General features: G+C 37.2%; 1 protein-coding gene and 1 pseudogene across 5 annotated transcripts in view; one reads left to right on the top strand and one right to left on the bottom strand.

Annotated features, from left to right (window-relative positions):
* The window catches only part of ARHGAP32 (Rho GTPase activating protein 32), a 265997-nt gene that overhangs the window by 11284 nt on the left and 234238 nt on the right, over positions 1-20475 (bottom strand). For all 5 annotated transcript variants that reach the window (XM_028527567.2, XM_036014652.1, XM_028527566.2 and 2 more), the window contains 7 exons: positions 19263-19412; positions 12944-13046; positions 11486-11630; positions 10942-11024; positions 2074-2181; positions 1647-1792; positions 870-1065 (listed from right to left, as the gene is read on the bottom strand). In XM_028527567.2, coding sequence (XP_028383368.2) covers positions 870-1065; positions 1647-1792; positions 2074-2181; positions 10942-11024; positions 11486-11630; positions 12944-13046; positions 19263-19412 — 931 coding nt within the window. The remainder of the gene's footprint in view (positions 1-869; positions 1066-1646; positions 1793-2073; positions 2182-10941; positions 11025-11485; positions 11631-12943; positions 13047-19262; positions 19413-20475) is intronic.
* On the top strand, positions 6762-8808 carry LOC114509312 (annotated as a pseudogene).

Here is a 20475-nt window from a genome sequence, read left to right on the forward strand (position 1 = left end):
ATTTTCAGTCATGGGAAGTGAAAGGCCGTTACAGAAATATACTTAAAAAACAGCAAGAATAAATTCTCAAGTTTTATTACTGCTACCCAATCCAGGAAATTGAAATCCCAACCTTCATGTGTAATAGCCAAAGGAGTGATGGAGATAACCAAAATTAATATACATACATTAGTCTCCCTACTATATTTTAGTAAAGAAATAAAATAAAACCCATGTTGTTATGATTTTCTTACAGAAATAAGAGAATCCAGAGCTGGGAGGGGCACCGGGAGAGCAAACTGCAGTGGTTCTCAGCCTTCGACGCACCCCGGGGCCTCCCGGGAGGCGGGGCGGCAGACTCAGCGCTGGACCCCGTGGCCCCAGCCCCGAGTTTCTGATTCTGAGGGTCTAGGGTGGGGTCGGAGAGTGAGCATTTCTGGTAAGTTTCAGGTGCTGCCGCTGCTGCTACCTGGGACTCCACACTGCGAGAAGCACCGGTCTATTCTAAACTTAACGCGGAACCAATGTCAAGTCATTATCCTTTTATTCCTCTCTGAATATGCTATTCCAACACAGCTCATGTCCGAACGAATTTCCAAACAATGTATCTCAGAGAGAAAAATCTCACCCTATATGGTAGAAGTGTATCATTTTTCCTAACAAATTTCCCGAAACACTTGACTTCCTTCTTATTTAAAACAATGTGGTGTCACAATGCTTTCCAAATCACTTATATTGTTCCTTATGATGTTTTGTCCGCAGTTAAAAGAACAGGTTCCCCTGGGACTGGCCCAGAATCAATATGGTAACACTAAAACACAAAAGTAAGGCAAAATACAGAAGAACACAGAACCACACAATCACATCTGTGAGGACTTAATGAACTCTACCTTTCAAGGGGAAACTCGATGATGGTGTGAAATTTCCCCTGAAGCGCAGCAGGCCCTTCTCCTACTTCAATGTATTTATTTTCAGTCACAATTGGAGAATTGACCTGAGCTTGTGTTCTTGCCTGGGCTTCCTCCAGCGTCAGCAGCTTGGTAGACGGTGAGGAAACCAGCAGGGACTTGGGTCTTGACAGAGAAGCTTTGGAAAGAAAGAAAAACAATAAAGACAGTCACACCTTTCTGCAGCAGGGAAAAATATAAATATGTGCGAGTGTGTGTATGTCTGTCTATTCATCCATCTACCTATCTGTCTTATTTTAAATCTTCTTCACTAAGTTTAAATGGCAAAACAATCAGTCTTCATGAAAAGCGAGGAGTAGCAGGTGACATGCCAGGCTGTTGACAACGACACACACACATATTTAGAATTCTTAAGTCACTCTTTTCCTTTCCTGAGGCCTTGCCTGGTATCAGTTACTTTTGGTTATGGAAGGACTTTTTCTGCTGCTGCTCCATATCATACCTTTATATACACCACCACGAAGTAACACGATGTTTTGCAGTATGTCATGAACTTGGACCACAAACTGTCTAACATTCAGTATTCACTGAGCACACACAAAATAACTGTTAAATTGTGCACTTTGAAAATTGGGCAAAAATTAGCCACTTTCCACCAAAGACAGAGTTATTAGACCGAGATAAGAAATGCAGTTTTCCATTCCTTGGGAAGCTTCGATGCCTGTTCCCCGCAGTAAACAAAATCCATGTGGACCCCACCTGCCCCCTCCTGAATGGCCGCGCTGATCTTCCCACTGAAGAGGACATCGACGTGATTGAGGATGAACTCGACCACCACAGACTGAATCCTCACTTCCATGAAGGCCGCGGTGCCGCTGAAGCAGGCGGACTCGATCTGCTTTGATCTGGGGAGTGAACACAGTATCACTGTCAGAGTCACGGAGATGCCAGTCTCGAAGGGCTTTCTTTTTAAATTTCTTTAATGTGTAAGTCACAGAGAAACCAGAGGAAGAAAGCATACTTTCACAGTGCCTCGGCTAAGTGCCAATGGCCTGTTTTGGGGAGATACTCAGAAAAGAACAGATTAATTTTACATTTAAAAATTATCCTTATAAAACACCAATGAGTTAGACTTTCATTTAAGATGACTGGTTCTACATAAGGTCATATGTCAAATGTGACTTACCTGAGCAGGTTGGGAGCCCAAACAATCGCTAGGTTTTTTGCATGCATGTTTGTGATGGAACAGTAGTCAGCTAGAAGTGACAAGTGTCTCATCAGGAACTCCAGTGTTCTGGAAAACAAAACAGAACATATTAACAACACAGAGAAACCACTGTGTGGCAGTGTGGAGCATAAACGCTCCACTGACAAGGTTTCAATGGCAAAATGGAAAAAGAATCATACAAACCCCAGCAAATTTTGTGCTGCTTATGGGGTTTGAGTATGATTACTACAAACTGTCAGAAGAACATTTGCTCCTGGCTGTCAGACATCTACTTTCAAGATACCAGTGAAATGGGTCCTCCACTCCAGCTTCCAGACAAATGATTTCATGAAGTTGTGTTATCCTACTTACAACTGACACACTAACAGGAAAGAATTTAAATTTTCCCTCTATAAAAGGAAACAAGAGTGTTTCATAAGCCTAAAAAGAGTTAAAAAGAAAAATTCCAGTAGGTGCCAAGAGGAGAATATTTGAGCAAATATGTGCTTTTGGAAAATAAAAAGGGTACTATAAATCCTCATTATCCTGATTTCTTATAGATTCTAAGTTTGCTTTATTTAAACAATTTGTACATATATCAACTTCTATATTCTATATCTATATAATAGATTACATGTAATTATAGATATCTAAATATTATATATAATAAATAATAAATATAATCTATAGATATGCCTAATCTTGTAATCTATAGATATATATTGATATATAATATAACAGATATATATTATATAGACAGATACATAGCCATCTATATATCTATCTATATAGAAAGGGGGAGGTGTAGATAGACATAAAATAACATCAAGTATGTTCAGAAATAAAGCATAGTTAGCTTTGATGTAAGTTAAATCCCATAAACACATGTAGGTATTACCTAGCAGCTACCACACCTCTCAAAGTGTTCCTACCTAAGTGTATAGGAATTAAAACTAGTGAAGACAATGAATGGGGGATAGAAGTTTAAGACTATAATTTGAAACAGCAATGAAAAGTTAACTTTTGGTAAACATATGAGCCTCAAACATTCAGATGAGCCGAACATGAATTTAAGAAGAAAAGGAAGATCACAGCAAGAGGCACAGTTCAAGATACTTTTACAGGGAATCTCACTGAATTTCCACAACAGCCCCACCTAGCACAATGTTACCGTGCCTCATTTGTGGGGGAGTGACCCCAGGTTTGCCCAGATCACACAGACAAGCGGTGCTGGGGTTCTATCAGGCTCAGCTTCTCCCCAAAGCCTTTGTCATTCAACAGAATCTACTGAAGCTGCCGTATGGTAAAAAGCACAATCCTCTGTCCCTCCTGTACACAAGTAAGCAGAGAGAGCCAGCCAGACAGAGGGAGGCTGGCCTGGAGACAGCGCAGAGGCAAGAAGCTTGAGAAACGTGTGTAGAAAGCAATGGAAAAATTTGGTATTTGGGGGAGGATAAATGAAGGAAGGGAAGGAAGGAAATGAAACATTAAAGTACTTCAGAAATATATTTTACAAGAAATGCAAAGTAGAACAACCCAAGATACAATTTTATTCACATATATAATTATACAGATGATCTTAAGAGCTAACGGAGAATTTCAGTCAGAATCATAAATGAGCATTTTCATATTTAGCAGAGTGCAAATTGCATAAACCGTCATGGAATACAAGTTGGAAATTGCTGTATGTTGAACAGAAAATTTAGCTGTCTTTTGATTTCTAAGAGTTCCACTGTCAGGTCTTTATCCTAAAACAATAATCTAGGTTCTGCAAAAGAGTCATGTAAATGTGTGGTCCTCCAAGTCATGTTTAAAACAGGTAAACCCCATCGCAGAGACTGAAGAGGCAAATCAGGGGAAATGTGAAATAACGTATGGCCCATCTTCACTAGAGAACACGGTGAAAAGTCATGTTTTCCAAACACATTTAAGGAACTAGGAATTGTGAATGTTAAAATCTTTAAAGAATCTGGATGAGAAAAGATATATAAAGTAGGAGGTACACTAATTATTTAAAAGCAGCTAGAATATAAGAACACATTACATCACAGGAGATATGTAACAAGGAAACACATGTGATGTGAGTAGATGTGTACATAGTAACACACACATGAAACAGGTGGACGTGACTGACAGGCAACACACAGGGTCCGGCAGAAGTAAGGCCTGCTTAAGTGTGGTTGGCAGGGTAAAAATAAGGGTGCAATAATTTATAATTTTAATTTGAACATTTTACCCAAAATGTCATATGCTATTCATGCTTATGATTTTGTAATAAAAGGTTTTCTAATAAGAAGGAGCATTATTTGTACCAGATCCTGTCTATTAAAAGATAAAAAGGTAATACTAGGGCATACACATACAGATATCAGCAAGCTATAAAATATAGTGTTCAAATATATAAAATGTATATGCAATACATATATTGAACATGTACTATGTACGAAATTCCATTCTGAGAATACAGTGGTGAACGAGACCAAATCCACGGCCTCAAGGAGTGTGTGTTCCCAGGGGTGTGAAACGGGCAGTGTGGCGTGCACAGAAACACATAGTGGGACATCTGTACAACGCAGCAGGAAGAGGCGCGTGATGTTCAACAGCAGACACGAAACAGAGAGCAAGGGAGCTGCAGACGCAATTAGTAGGGGAAGTGCCTACACATTTTGAGAAATATCTACATATAATAAAGTAGACTATATACTATAACAGGGAAAATACAATCACAGTAGAGTAGAATAACAGAGTGGAAAGGCTATATATATACATATATATATCTCAATGTAGTAGGAGATGTACGTGTGCGATATTTACTCATGTTTGTATGTGTATGTGTGTACAGATAAAACACATGTGAAGCAAATACACAGGCATATATAGCAGATAATAACAGTGATAATAATGGTAAATAATTCATATAAACAGCCCTGGCTGCTGTGGCTCAGTGGATTAATCACCAGTCTACAAACCAAAAGGTCACTGGTTCAATTCCCAGTCAGGGCACATGCCTGTGTTGCAGGCCAGGTTCCCAGTTGGGGGTGTGTGAGAGGCAACTGACCAATGTATCTCTTGCACTGACATTTCTCTCCGTCTCTTTCTCCCTCCCTCCCTCTCTTTCTAAAAATAAATAAAATTAAAAAATAATAATAATTCATATAAACAGCACTCATTTAACAGGCCTTGTTCTAAGTGACTTTCCTTTAATATTCACAATGATCCTGTGGGAAACACACTATTATCTTTATTTTACAAACAAGGAAACTGAGCCCAAAGACAAAAGAACTTATTCAAGGTCGCAAGCTCACACAGCTATAAGGGTAGTTTGGCTCCAAAGTGTATGATATTATATATCATATTATATATAGTAGGTGATATAAATGTACTACTAGATATTATATATAGTAGGTGATATTATATATAGTAGGTGATATAAATGTACTACTAAGTAGGGAACAAATATATGAGATACAAATAAACATGTGGTGGGAGACTTATTTATATAAAATATACAGGAGATGTATATACTTCACCACGAGTGAAATATATATGTATATATACATATATGACATATATGTACATATATTCTCTTTATATATTATATATTATATATGTATACACACACACACATATACTTTATATATGTGGTAGATCCTATTAATTACATTCTCTTAATTCATCCACAAGCTTAACCAATATTCTTAATTCTTTTGGTAAAATTAACTTATTGGTGTCCAAGGTACAGGAAGTTTTTCTGGCTAATAGGTTTCTCTGTGGTATCCCTGAACACTTTGACTACATCACTTGAATTATAAGCTTACCTAAAACCAATTTTAAATATTTCTGTAGCTATTTATGCAGTTATTTTAATTTATAATTAAGTTCAATGCTATCAATATTTATAAAACACAAATTTTTGTTTCTTGCTTCTATGAAACCTTAGTTGAATATTTTGCAGAGTCTTGGCAAAGTCTTGACAAAGCTGAGCTGCCAAATGAGAGAAAATCAATACTATGATGAACAGAGAACAATTTAAACAAAACAAAGCCTGTAACTGTCTATAATGTTCTCAGAGTGAAAAGATTATATCCACGCAGTAAGAATTATATCCACGCTGCTACAAAGGAGGAACATCTGAAGAAACAAGAAGGGGAGGGAGGTATGGGTGAAGGGAGGGGGGAGGGAAGGGGAAAATAGGGGAGGGGTGGGGAGGGTTGGTTAATTCCTGGAAATAAATTTATTTAAATCAAGAGATGTGTTGGAAGAAATCTGTATCTGAAGATTGACAGAGGAGGTAAGGAAGTAAAAGAGTTCAAGAGTTACGACTCCAGAAGAACAATAAAAAAAGCAAACAGAGAAGTGGGATAGGGTTTAAGTTGGAGCGAGAAGTTGTAATAATACAAGAAACTGTTTCAGAAGTTTCCAGGAAGAAAAGGCCCTCAGTGACTACCCAGAGAAAAGAATGAAAAAGAACCCGTTCCAAGATGAGTCAATGTGAAAACCGACCACTAGGTATGTTCTAAATTTAAAAGCACCCAGACAGGATATAAACAAAAGGAAAATGTCCCTACAAAAATTTGGCAAACTAGAATCAGACTATGCTGCATTTTTGCTTAGATGGCAGTAGTATAATACCATCAAAATTACGGGGAAAGTATTTATCGACGAACATGCTACAGGTAACTATCAATCAAATGCAAGAGTAGAATAACAGCATTTTCCTTTCAAAACCTCACAACATGCAGCTCCCACACACCTTTTCCTGGAAAGCTACCGCAGAAGCACACTACAAAAGCAGGAAGCACACACAGGAAAGCGGACAGGAGACCAGAAGAGAAGGGATCTAGCTCGTGGAGGAGTCAGGAAGGGACTTCAGGGTGAGGGGAGGGCTCACAGCCTCACTGCACATCTGCAGAGCAGTCAGTCTGGACCCAGTGGTGGGACAGAAGGCCCCAGGAGGGGTGTTTTCATGGGAAAAAGAAAAAAGTTGCTTGCCCTGTTCGAACACACGGAGAGAGCACCTGCAGTTCTGTTAGAGAACCTGGAGCATGAAGCAGTGATACAAGAAACTAACAGCTAAAAATGCGCAATCACACCACAGAAACACACAAAGTTAAGTCAGAAAGGAAATATAATTCTACTATGTTATTCGGGTCAGTTGCAAACAATTGTTACATGGTTATTACAATCCAGGGATGTCCAACCTGTGGCCCCCAGGCCAGGACGGCTGTGAATGCGGCTTAACACAAAGTTGTAAAAGTACCTAAAACATTGAGATTTTGTGTGTGTGATTATGTGTCACAATGTATTTCATGTGGGGCCCAAGACAGCTGTTCTTCCAGTGTGGCCCAGAGATGCCCAAAGGCTGGACACCACTGAGAAACAATGAATACTGATTTAACTCCAAATCAGTTATATCAGCTGATATAACTACAGCCGATGAAAACCAGAGCAGGGGAAGTGAGCATTTATGTGGTACTGGATGGGGAGGGGAGGAGTTATGAGAAAGCTAAATATTCATTTACCATAGGAGAGAAAATATAACATCTAAAAATGAAAAATCAAGAAGTAAACACATAAGCATGGTATTCGGAAACAGAGGAGTAAACCCAAGAGATGAGGAATGATTTCCGGGCAAGAGAAATTAGAAACGGGAAGGCGTGGAGCAGGAAACTGCTGTTTTTCAGTCAGCTTTTCATATCATTTCACTTCTTGAAACTATGTACATACATTACATGGATCTTTTTTAATTTAGAGAAAAAGATATATTTACATGGTACCTCATGTAAAATTACCAAGACATCTTGGCTTAAACCTCATCACCTGTCTTGCTACACTTGATATTAAAAATAAATAAATAAATAAAGGGCCAGTCTCATTCACACATTTGATCTCATTTTCACATAAAAAAAAACAACCCTCTTAAAAAGGTATTATTAGTGGTGGTCGCTGCCACCGCCTCTCTGGCTGCAGCCCCCGGTGTGCCCTGTACTCGCTGCTGCCCGCCTGCTCCTCCTCCTTCTCCTCCCAGCCTCACCCAGTCAGAGCTGGAGCCCCAGCCGACCCCACAACCACAGCCGGGGCACTGTGGCTTCTGAAGTTACAGTGAATGATGCAGTCATCAAAGTTTTTAATGATGCGAAAGTCAGGAAATCTTCTATATGAGAGGAGATCAAAAACCAGAAAGCAAGCAGTTCTCTTCTGTTTAAGTGATGACAAAAGACACATAATTGTAGAGGAAGCAAAGCAGATCTTGGTGGGTGACACTGGGGATACTGTAGAAGACCCCTATACATCTCCTGTGAAGCTGCTACCCCTGAATGACCGCTGATATGCTTTGTACAAAAGACACATATGAAACAAAAGAGTCTAAAAAAGAAGAACTAGTATTCATACTCTGGGCTCTGGAAAATGCACCTTTAAAAAACAAGATGATTTATGCCAGCTTTAAAGGTGCCATTAAAGAGAAATTTACAGGTATGAAATGTGAGTGGCAAGTAAATGGCTTGGATGACATAAAGGACCGTTAGACACTTGGGGAGAAACTGAGAGGTGATGTAGTAGTTTCACTTGAAGGAAAACCCTGATAAAGTGACATGACAGTCAAGTACCCTCTGGATCATAAGGAGTTCTCATTTCTCCAGCTCAGTCAATTGGAATATTATTAGGTTTTGTTTTTTCCTGTCCTCTTCCCACTGGGTCCTCCCAACACAATGAATGAAGGAGGTATCATTCAAGCAAGCAGCCTATCGGTGATTGCCATTAGACTGTTTAATACTGGTACTTTGATGTGGAACCCAAGGGATGCCTTCCCTTGATAGTTTAGCCAAAGCAACTGGTAACATGCCTCCCTTGCAGCAAGCACTACAATGAATGTGACTGTCAGGTGAATAGCTTAGAATACTGCAAAGGGCAAGCAATTGAAAGCCTTGTAAGTACTGTCCACTGGTCTGATGGTCAACTTTCTTCAGTGTCATTTGTAGTTGCACTTGACTGCAGGTCTGTGGGGCTCCACCATTCATATGCCTCACCTGTGTTGACAAGCCAGTTTTGGGGGCATGGCAGCCCAGATATGATATTATGCATTAAAGGCACATTTTTTTGTACTGAGTTGAACTCCTCACTCCCAAAAGAAATGCCAATTAAGTTATGTGACCTGTGTCACCCGCTCATCCTCATACCTCAGTGTTCACCCCTGTGGTGTGCATATCTCCTTGAAAGAACTAGCTCTTGTTAATGCCTTTTTGTCTTCCATGGAGTGTACACTACTGAGTAAGCGTGGGAGTTTTTTTGTTTACCAAGGAAGTCTTGCAACACTAAAGATATTTTATCAGTCAGATGGCAATTTCTATATAAAAGAGCCTGAAATGGAACATTTTGAGATTAAACTCCACAGCATCACAAATGGCCACACTGCAATAAAAATTGTGGCATATTATGGACAAAAAAATAATAAGAAGGTATTATTAGTATGCTTTCCACAGATGTGAAAATGATGCTTAGAATAGTCACATAGCTAGTAAGTGATGAAGTTGAAAATTCAAACTCAAGTTGACTGCACAGGATTTCTTTTTCTGGTAAGGTACAAAAGTCCTCTTCCCCTTGACGATACTCCTCAGGACCTGTGCAGTGACCACTGTGTCTCCTCCATGGCCTTCTTTCCAGGGCCAAGGCCTGCATTTCTTGACCTGGAACCACAAAAGTTCGTGTGTGTGTGTGTGTGTGTGTGTGTGTGTGTGTGTTCAGTCTTCATGGACCCTTAAGGCCTCTTTAATTACCTCAAAGGACGTGTTAGTAGGAAAATGTTAAGCTACCTTCTGGCTCTTGCCTATCATGAATTGAAAGCTCCAATGTTGAGTAAAAATGTGATTTTTAATGTTGATCAAAAATTTTAGTGTTGATTTAGTACCAAATTCAATGCTGCTTTTAAATGTGTATATGAACAATGTCATTTTTTACAAAGTAGCACTAAATTATTTAGTGTATTATTAAGACATCTACTGAATTTAATTTGTCAATAACTAAAATTTAAATGTTTTATTTTTACTTTTATGCATCCTATAATCCTTAATTTATGCTGCTTTCTTTCTTTCACCAATTTTGTTCCGGTCTTCTCAGGTATAAGCAAAAATATCTGTGAGTCCAAACTAATGTATAAGTTAAACTGGGTTTTAAAAAGGAGCAACAACAAAACCAATAAACAATAACAAAATCTGGAACAAACCAAAACAAAAAGCAGGCTTACTGATCTTCGAGTCTCGTGAAGAGGAATTCTGAGACAACTGTTAGGGGCTCAAGCAACTCACAAGTGAGGTATGCACACTTGTGGTTGTACACCCCGGTACCTCAGCAGTGTTTCTCAGTGTCTCAAAACACACACAACACGAACAGGCTTAGTCAGCCACCCATCTGTTCATCCACACATTCGTTCATTCAACACTTACTATTAAATGCTTATTGGGTTTAAGTTGAAATTTTAAAAAAAGATTGTATTTAATTATTGTTAGAGAGAGGGGAAGGGAGGGAGAAAGAAGCAGAGAGAAACACGGATGTGTGAAATCAGCATGTGCCCTGACTGGGGATCAAACCAGTGACCTTTCAGCGCTCTGAAAGGCCGGCGCTCACCCTACTGCGCCACACTAGCCAGGGCTTGTGAAATGCTTCCTGGATGCCCAGCACAGTGCCAGGCCCTGGGGATACACAGACAAATAAATATAAGTGTGTGGACAAAGAGAAGTTTAAATAGCTGGAACCCCCAGAAAATTTAAATAGTTAGAAACCCAAAGAAAAAAAATACTTGTACACATCAACTCACTTCCACTTTCGCCTAGTATTTCACATGTGGTTTACCTGTAGTGTGGAGGCGGGAGCTGCTGGATGACATCGTGAATTTTTATCAGCCTTTCTTCATCTGTTGCTGCTGAAACAGCATCCTGTAACAATCAGAATGCAAAATAAATCAGTGGACGTTGCTGGTAAAAATGAAATTCTTCACTTACAACTCAGTTTTCACTCTGAGAGGAATCACTCTATCCACTCTTTGATGCTGAACAACAAGGAAATGCCACATAGCATCGAGGAAGTAAACACTTTTCCACGTTAAGTGGATATTGAAATCTATTAAAAGATAATTTTTAAAAAGCTTTATGGTAACCAACATTGAGTGTGATAACAGTAGTGGCTCAAAGTCAGAAACTAAAAGAGTGAAAATGTGAAATCAGCAGAGACTAGGAACTAGCTAGCAGCGACTGCTTTTTCTTTCCTTGTTTTCTTCAAAAAAGCCATTCTAGTCAAAGAACTATTTCTTACGTGACCAAAGCAATTTCTACACATTTTGAACAAAATCACAACAAAACTCCAAACAGGACTCGATTTGGAAGTGACTCATACTCACTGAAAATTTCTCATAGAGCTGGTAGGTGAGCAGAGGGTTCGGGAGCTCTCGAAAGTAGAGCTTACAGAGGGAGCCCACCGAGTGGATGTCTTGGACATACGGTTCTTTTGTCAAGTCGGGGACATGTTCAGAGTCAAATTCATGGCTAGCAAAGAGAGCAGAGGGAAAAATTATTTTATTAAAGGAACAGCAAGAGTACAACTTCAAAACAGAAAGCAAAGACCCAAAGTATTAACCTCTACCTCAGTGAATGAATATTTTTTAAAATGATTACATTTGGACTTCAGCAGTAATTGGATGTTTCATCATCAGACAAGTGCTTTTGTATGTGGAAATCAAAGGCAAAGCTTTAATATTAAAATGGATAGCAATCTCTGAAATGCAGATGAACGAGCAGCTCAATGCATAGATCTGAAAACGGGACTCATAATTCCTAATGGTTTGAATATCTGATATTTTGGCAATTAATAAAAATCAGGATTCAGTGGCAGCTGGCCCACGAAGAATCATGCATAAAAATCCCTCAGACACAAGAAGTATGTTTCAGGAACGGTTTATTAAAGAGAGATAAGAAAGCCAGAAATAATATAAATCAATTCCCAGCTAACACCAAATTTTAGTAGATGGTAAAATCTGTAGCATTAAAGCAAATGAAATAAAAGTTGTGCTCAGAATGCTAAGGCAGATTAAGCTCATGCTCCAGGAGGCTAATTAATATTAATCTATAGGCATGAGACTTCTTAACCTAGAAGATCAGTGTATGTGGATTTTTTAGCGAATACGAAATTTGCTGCATGTAAAGACCAAAAAGGTCTTTAGCACAAGAATCAATGTATTTTCCAATATGTATTCCTGAAAATAGAGATGAGCTCTGTGGTCAATGAGAATATTAAGACCCCTGTAGAGTAAGAGGCAGTTCTTGCGCAGCACAGAAAAAATTAAAGGAAAATGACACATTAAGAATAGACTAGAATCTAAGAGGTTGAGCAAAAATAAAATGTCCATTGCTGGTATTAAGGATACCATTATTTTTGTCTGAGATGATAAGGAGAGGATATAAAATACGTAACACACACATACCTGCGCATATACTGTAAAACCAGTGTCAAAGGGGATTGGAAAACACTTCCCTCGTCAATTTTAATTAAGAACTAAAGACTAATTCAATTATAACGTACATTTTCATCTGTCATGGGATCAAACTCAATTTGCTAAAATCTTCCAATGTTGTAACAAGACAAAATACAGGTACTGAAGCGGCTGAGAGGACACAGTTTCTGATACTATAAATGGCATTTAGGAAAATCTACACAGAGAACAATACAGATCTTGGTTCCTACTGTTTCTAAACTATCTTATTGAAAATTATGGTTATCAATGTAAGAGTTTCAATTTTGAAATCATTTCTTTTGATGAATTACAACGGGATGGGAGAGAAAGTGCCGTGTGAGGTTTTACCGCAGTCTCTGGATGTTGGAGGCGACGCCAGAGAGACGATATATCCCGTCCACAATGCCATATCTCTCGATGAACGCCGTGCAGCTTTGGAGAACCTGGGGTACTGAAGAGAATTTTAAAGACGTGTATTAAACTGGGAGTATTCGGCTGAAACAAAGTCGCCAAAACATAAGAACATCTTAGCTCCCACAAACAAAATAAAATGTGTGAATTACAGGTTAAGGGGTGGAGTTCATCTACCACAAAAAACAATGAGGCTACATTTACTTAATTTCACACCGGCCAGGAAACTGCTTCCTGAATAATCAGGCCTGGCTCTGTCTCCTTAGGTTTCGGGAAGGGAAAGAGTCGGTATGTTACCACGAGTGGTCTCTAAGGTCTGCTGCAGCAGACATTTAGATCATATTGTAACAGCAAAGTGAACTGGTTAGTCCTAACACCACACTGGATTAAAAAAAATACAACTGTTCAGCTTAATTTCATATATAGCAAATGGATATAAAACTATATGCTTATCCCAACAAGATAACTGCCTGTAAGCGCTTTAATTTTTTACTTTTAAAAAAGTTTCTTTTATCTTTTCATAGTTAATGCTAATTCTAATTTTATCCAATAAACAAAACACCAATAGAATGCAAAGGTCAAAGTAATTTCAAGTAGATAAAATCTTAATCTCCTGACTATTTTCACATTATAATTACTGACTTCTTGACTTAATATTATTATCAGCTCATTGTAAAGGGCACTCTAGTAGGCAGAAGGAGAAGGGCTGAATAATCTGACACAAACAGGCAGCTATTCAGGGCTTACAATCTAGAAAAGAATGTTCAAACTATATGATAAAAAATGTTATAACCATTAAAAATGTATAATAGCTGAAATATGAACTTTGTTTTACAATACAGACCAATAAATTCTTAGTAACTGTGCATTTGACAGTACTAGATAAAATTCCTGAAGAGTTACGTGGACAAATATTATTTGGTCTGCAAAGAACTACTACACTAGGGATGAAATATATTGAGTGTTTTAATAAGATAATTTTGGCTTCTGTATCTCACTTACAGTATACAGCAAGTCCTCACTTAACATTGTTAAGAAGTTCTGCAACGTTAAGTGAAATGACATATACTGAAACCAATTTTACTGATACAAACAAGAGTTAGGTTCCTACAGCGGCACCTCACTGACACTGTAACAAAATGATGTTGAAAGAAACGATGTCATTTTAGGACTTGCTGTATATATATCAGTCCTTTATTATTACTACAGACTTTTCCTCCTTTTTGTTGTTCTTCCTGCATTCTATCTTTTAAATTGTCAGATCCTATAACTTACATGTAAAACTTAAACTCCTTTGAATGACTTGTAAGCACTATATTATTGAACATGTAATATGTACCATGCTAAGTGCTTTATAATAAATACCCTCACTAGCTGTCACAGAAATTCTATGGGAAAAGTTCTATCTTTATCTCTGGTTTACAGAGGAAACTGAGTCTTCTTTATGCAGATGGAAAAGCCAAGTTTCATCCCCAGCGGGGTGGCTTCCAGGCCAGGGGTACCTTGGTGAAATGTTACCTATTAGAATGTGCATCACGATTTTTTGGCTAAGAAAGTATGATTGCCTAAAGGAGGTTATTTGGGCCTTGTCTTTTTCTAGTGTGCTCTGATTATAAAACCCCTGTTTATTGTAAAAAAATAACTTTAAAAAGAAACCTCAAACACAGATATAAATTCAGGCTATTGAGTTTCCTCGCCTTGAGTTTTAAAATATATTTTATATTTTGTATCAAACATAATTTTACCTAGTTTTCTACAGAGTACTTGCTTTTTTTAAAGCAATCTCATTTGAAATTTCATCTTCAGGAAATTCAGTTTCAAATATGTGCAACAAATAAAACAAGTGCTATAAAAATATAAAAAACCAATGATGTCTGAAAACTCTTTGTTCCACTGGGCTACATTTTACCATCGTTAAGGAAGGCATGAACACTATAGTTACTAAATCTGTTCTTAAGCCTGGCATCCACCATCTCCTACCGAACTTACTAGGAATGGACACACACCGGGAAGGGCTAAGGCACAGCTGGAATTTGCTGAGCCAATGTGTGCAAGTCAGTGAGCATGGCAAACCCTCCCTGGTGTTAACGATCACATTCAAGCAAGGTTAACAAAAAGAAATACAAAAGGAAAAAGCTATACAAAAAGAAAAAGAAACAAACAGCACCTGACTGCCCAAGAATGCCCAAGTAAGTGACAAATTAGTCTGACCTATGCACAAAAATGTGCCAGGTGTGGAGATTTTAAAAAAACTAAAACACTCGGTTCTATACATAACTGATATGTCATAACCTTTAATCACCTCAGTGATAAGCACTGAGGTTTGTGAGAGCTGCGACTGTTAAGATCATCCAGTTTTTATGGCACCAGGGGTCATAAACCAAAGTTCTTAAAATGCCTTGTCAGGCTTCTACATGAATTCTTACAACACTCTGTATGGAAGAAACAGGCCAGGTCTGTCTTTGCTCCAACAGGGAGGAAATCCAGAAATACAATTCAGAGAATGAGTCACACAGCAAAATGTCATACTGATATGGGCTCTCTTCTTAGAAAAATCTGGTGCAAAATCTATTTTATATATTTATATATTTGTATTTTAAAGCCCTAACTAAAACAGGGTAATCATAAGGAAGAATGATTATACATATTACATATCTATCCATATTTATATCTCTTCTCTTCTCACAATTGTATATGTAGTACTGATATATAATTTTTCCTCCTCAGTTATTCTGTTCTCACTTAGACTTTAAAATATTATACATAATATATAACCAATTCTGCTTGTTTTAATTTAGACTTTGACATAGTCTCTCTCTCTCTTTATACACACACACGGTATGACTGTGGTTATAGACTATATACAGTACATATAAAATATCACATCTTAAAAAACTTTGATTTCTTACACATGTATTAAATCAAAGACAAACTAATAAATCAATTTAATATCAAAACCATTTTCTTTCCTAATTAAAATTTTATTTGATAAACTTCAAAGGTTTCCCTTTTTGTGTTAATTTAGTCTTTATTTGAATATTCAAATATTTTTCACATGAATATTTATTCTTCATTTTTCACCTTCTCCAATCAAAGAGGAAATCATTTTTTTAAGGAGGAAAGTGAAGGGTTTACTTACTTATTTATTTTTAATATATTTTATTGACTATGCTATTACAGTTGTCCCATTTTCCCCCTTCACTCCCCTCCACCCTGCACACCCTCTCCCACCCACATTCTCCCACTCAAAGAGGAAATTATTTTAATATGCTGACTAGAATGTATCTGACCTCAGTCCTTACAGTTTATCAAATTACAATTATACTCTAATGTCACAAAATAATTTTTCTTCTTTTTTTTTTTGTTTTTTTAATCACTTGAATAGACTCTCCTCTGGATCAGCCTTTAGTGGAGAGCACCCTTCCGAGACTATAAATTCATTTCTAATATTTTTCTACTATTTCTTCTTCTTTTTAGCTAAAAAGCAGGAAAACTAAGAAAAAAATCATGACGTCTCTAAATATCACGCTCTACCATAATTATATTCATTTTACATATCACCTAAGTATCCATACTTTTAAAAAGGTAAGTTTAGTTTATTATAATATTTTTCAAATTTTCACACTATGTTGAAATTTACAATTTTAACAGCTTTATAATTTAAAGATTACCCTAGCCCTGGCTGGTGTAGCTCAGTGGATTGAGTGTGGGCTGCGAACCAAAGGGTAGCCGGTTCAATTCCCAGTCAGGGCACATGCCTGGGTTGCAGGCCAGGTCCCTAGTGTGGGCCATGTGAGAGGCAACCACACATGATGTTTCTCTTCCTTTCTTTCTCCTTCCCTTCCCCTCTTTCTAAAAAATAAATTTTAAAAAATTATAAAAATAAATAAAGATTACCCTAAAAGTGAGTATTCAATTTTTTTGCTCTGATACATAATACTATTATGAACGGTTTTTTTTCTACTGAAATATGTATGACTTTAGGATAAATACCTAAGGGGAATTGCTAAACTTAACACTACAAAGTCTCTTGCTAACAAGTACCAAAATGTTTTTCAAAAAGTTAATAATTCACAGAACTACCCGAAATCAATTTTTATCTATTGATAAAGCTGCTGCTGTTTTTCAATGGGATGGGGTATTGCAAAGACTGATAAACAAAGACCTCATTTACAATGAACTCAGGAGGCTAGAAGAGAGAATTCTCATGCGCCTGTCACTGAACATACACTGCTGACCCAGCAGGGAGAAACACACCTTGCACCTCCAACAGAAAGAGATTCTTTTTCATCACAGGAGGTGATACTTTACTACCTCAGCAGGAGGCAGGGAAGACCTCTCCTTTCCCAGCCAACGAGAGACTGCCATAACTCAGCAAATGCTAAGTCACTATGCTTCACACTTTTAGTTTTCCCCAATGGGCGCTAGGTTTACAAAAGTCCCCCAGAAGTCCATAAAAAAAAATCATTCTTCTGTTTTGTCCCACATTGCAATTCTTTGTTGTTTCTGAATAAACCCATTGTGCTGGAGAAATATTAGCTGTCTATTTGATTATGATTAATATTATCATAATTTAGAAATGCAGCTTTATTATATTAATAATGTTTCCCATTATAAAATGGTGTCTCAAAATTGCTTAAATATTCATTTCCATGATTACAACAAATAAGCATAAACACTTTGCTGTAATTTGTTTATTACCTAGCTCCTTGTGAAAATTGTGTTCTTATTTTTCTTCAGTCTTCTACTTAGGGACTTAATTTTCTCACGAATCTGAATGATATTTTCATATAATATATTAGAAGCATTTCATCATATACAAATAAGGATGATTTTTCCTGTTTGTTGTACCTTTCCATTTATTATTTTCATTACATGAAAATTATGTATTTGAGACCAACTCTTCTTTTATTTAATATGAGAAAGCTATCATTCCTTTGATCTCAAGACAAAATCATAACATATTAGCATTTCTATGACCTTAAAATAGTTAAAGCTCATTTATATATCTAGAATTTTCAGTGTGAAAAGGGAGAATTTTTTTTCAAAATTCCTATTTATCTCAAAATGTACTTAATGAGTAACCCCTCCCCTTCATGATCTGTTTTTAAAACCATACTTTATAATGATGGATTCTTATCTACAATTAAGGATAATTTCTGAACGTCCCCAGCTATTTTATTCATACCTCATTCTCTACACTAACAGCATTCTAGTTCTGAGCAATGTTTTCAGCATCTGGTAAAGATGTATGTCTCATATCATGTCACTGATTTCCCCCCTACTATGCTCTTTGATATTTTCATTGGCTTATTTTTCCATGTGCACTTAACTAGTTGCAAAAATAATCCCCACGGTTTTTGCCCCCCCTTTTTTGGTGACTGTAGTAAGTTCTCATTATTTTGGGAATAACTCCTTTTATTGTTTTCTCTCAAGAAACATGGTATAGTTTGCATTAAATTCATATTATAAGTACACTGGTATTCTTTAAGCAATGTGTATGTAGAGCCTTAATTTGAACTTGGTATTTATCAGTATTTACACTAGTTTTCATCAGTAGCCTACAAAAGTACAATGGGTATTTCCCATCAGGACCAAGATTTTTACAAATCATTTATTTCTGGTACTCAACAGTATAGGTACTTTGGATACTTCTTTAATATTCTAGCATCTCTACAAGAACTGGTAGAGGAAAGAGCTTTTTAAAAAAATCAAAGGAAAACCCCATTTTTGGTTTCTTCCTGTCCATTCATTCCTCTCCATCCACTCATTCAACTACTGAATTCTTGAGTCAGAATTTGATTTACAAAGAAAAAAATTAAAAATTTTGGCTGTAATACTTGGGAGACTGGTCTTGGTATTTTATAGCCTTAAAACTATGACTATATTTTCAATTAAGAGAAACTAAATGTTTTAGAATAAAATGTGAGAGGGGAAAGCTGGCTGAGAGAGCTATCGGGACCGATATAAAAATAATGCGAACTGACAGTGCTACTGTCCCCTCTGTATACATGACGTACTCTTCCTAAACAGACCAGAAGTCTCTCCGAGGCCGAAGTGTATTCTCAGACCCATCTTTACTCTCAGCTATCCCCAGAACTCAGAAAAGTACCTGAGAATGCTCAATGCATGCTGCTGAACTTAAATGAAACAGGTAGTATTTGCTTAATCTAAGCCATAACTGGCGATAACAAATCAAAATGAAGAGGTTGGAAACTGAAATTATAAGACTATAAATTTTAAATTTCATTTTTACCTTCAAAACCAGAATTCAGAAGGTGTTCCCCCAGGTCACAGCCAAACACCCTCTCTTTCAGGATCCCCCGCTGCTTCAGCTTCTGTTTTGTCGGACGAGACTTCATGAATGTACGTAAGAAAGTGATGAGCTTGCCGTGCTTTTTAGACACTAAAGAAGAGTGATAAAGAGAAAAATATCTTAGTTGTAGCAAGAAGTTAGATTTTTACTGAGTTTGAAAAGAAATGGAGATCTCAACAGGCTGACTGCAAAATAACCTATTAAATGTACACTTTATATTCCATAGGAAATGTTCAGCAGAAGTTTAGGAAACAGTTACTTTTAAATAACATCACAATTCTGCACTCTCTCCCGCCAGTATGTGATCTTACTTGATGGGAGTGTGAGCAGATTTAAGCACTGCAACCCGTGGCTTCCAGATCAAGCTCGGTAAACCAGCCATTTTCCCAGCACATGCCGATGGATGCTCCAGGATTATGCCTGACGCCTGAGTTTTACTCTAATCTATTAGCTTGGAAATGTTCATGAAAAGTAAGACTTACTATGGTGTAAATGTGGTTTCTTTTCTAAAATGTTTACTTGGTGGTTATAAATTTTCATGGCATTTACACTCTGGAAAGTAAAACAAAAAACTCAACTTCCTTTTTTCATTTTATTAAGAGGACAATCCTATTACGACACAGAACACACTTGTCAAACTAATTGCTATGTAAATACAAAACACACACATAAAAATACCATCAGATATTTATTATGATTCATCTAGAGTATACTAAATGTCAATTTATAACAAATCCTTTGTAGATGAAGGGAAGAGATAAGTAAATTAATACAGAGTAAAATATTTCTACAGATTGATACATTAAAAAGATAACAGTGAAAGAATTGAATGCAAACAAAGCCCTAAATGCAGCTTACAGGGTAAATTACCCTACATTTCAACATACAACAATCATCATCTTAGAGATTAAATGCTGCTGGATAGAAGGCTAAGCCATGTGGCCTGAATCCTCCCACACAGTCTGCAGATTACCAGAGGTCTTATTGCATCCTACCAAATGAACTCAAATCTCAAATCCCTTGAACTGATGAAGCCTTGTACAAAAATTATCGCCAAGAGTAACCTGTGGCCTAGATGGACCAGATCAGACCAGATCAGATATTTGTCATCAATTTCTTTTCATTTTATGTGAAACACTCTTTACAGACATAC

This window comes from Phyllostomus discolor, chromosome 13 (genome assembly GCF_004126475.2).
Source record: "Phyllostomus discolor isolate MPI-MPIP mPhyDis1 chromosome 13, mPhyDis1.pri.v3, whole genome shotgun sequence".
NCBI lineage: Eukaryota > Metazoa > Chordata > Mammalia > Chiroptera > Phyllostomidae > Phyllostomus > Phyllostomus discolor.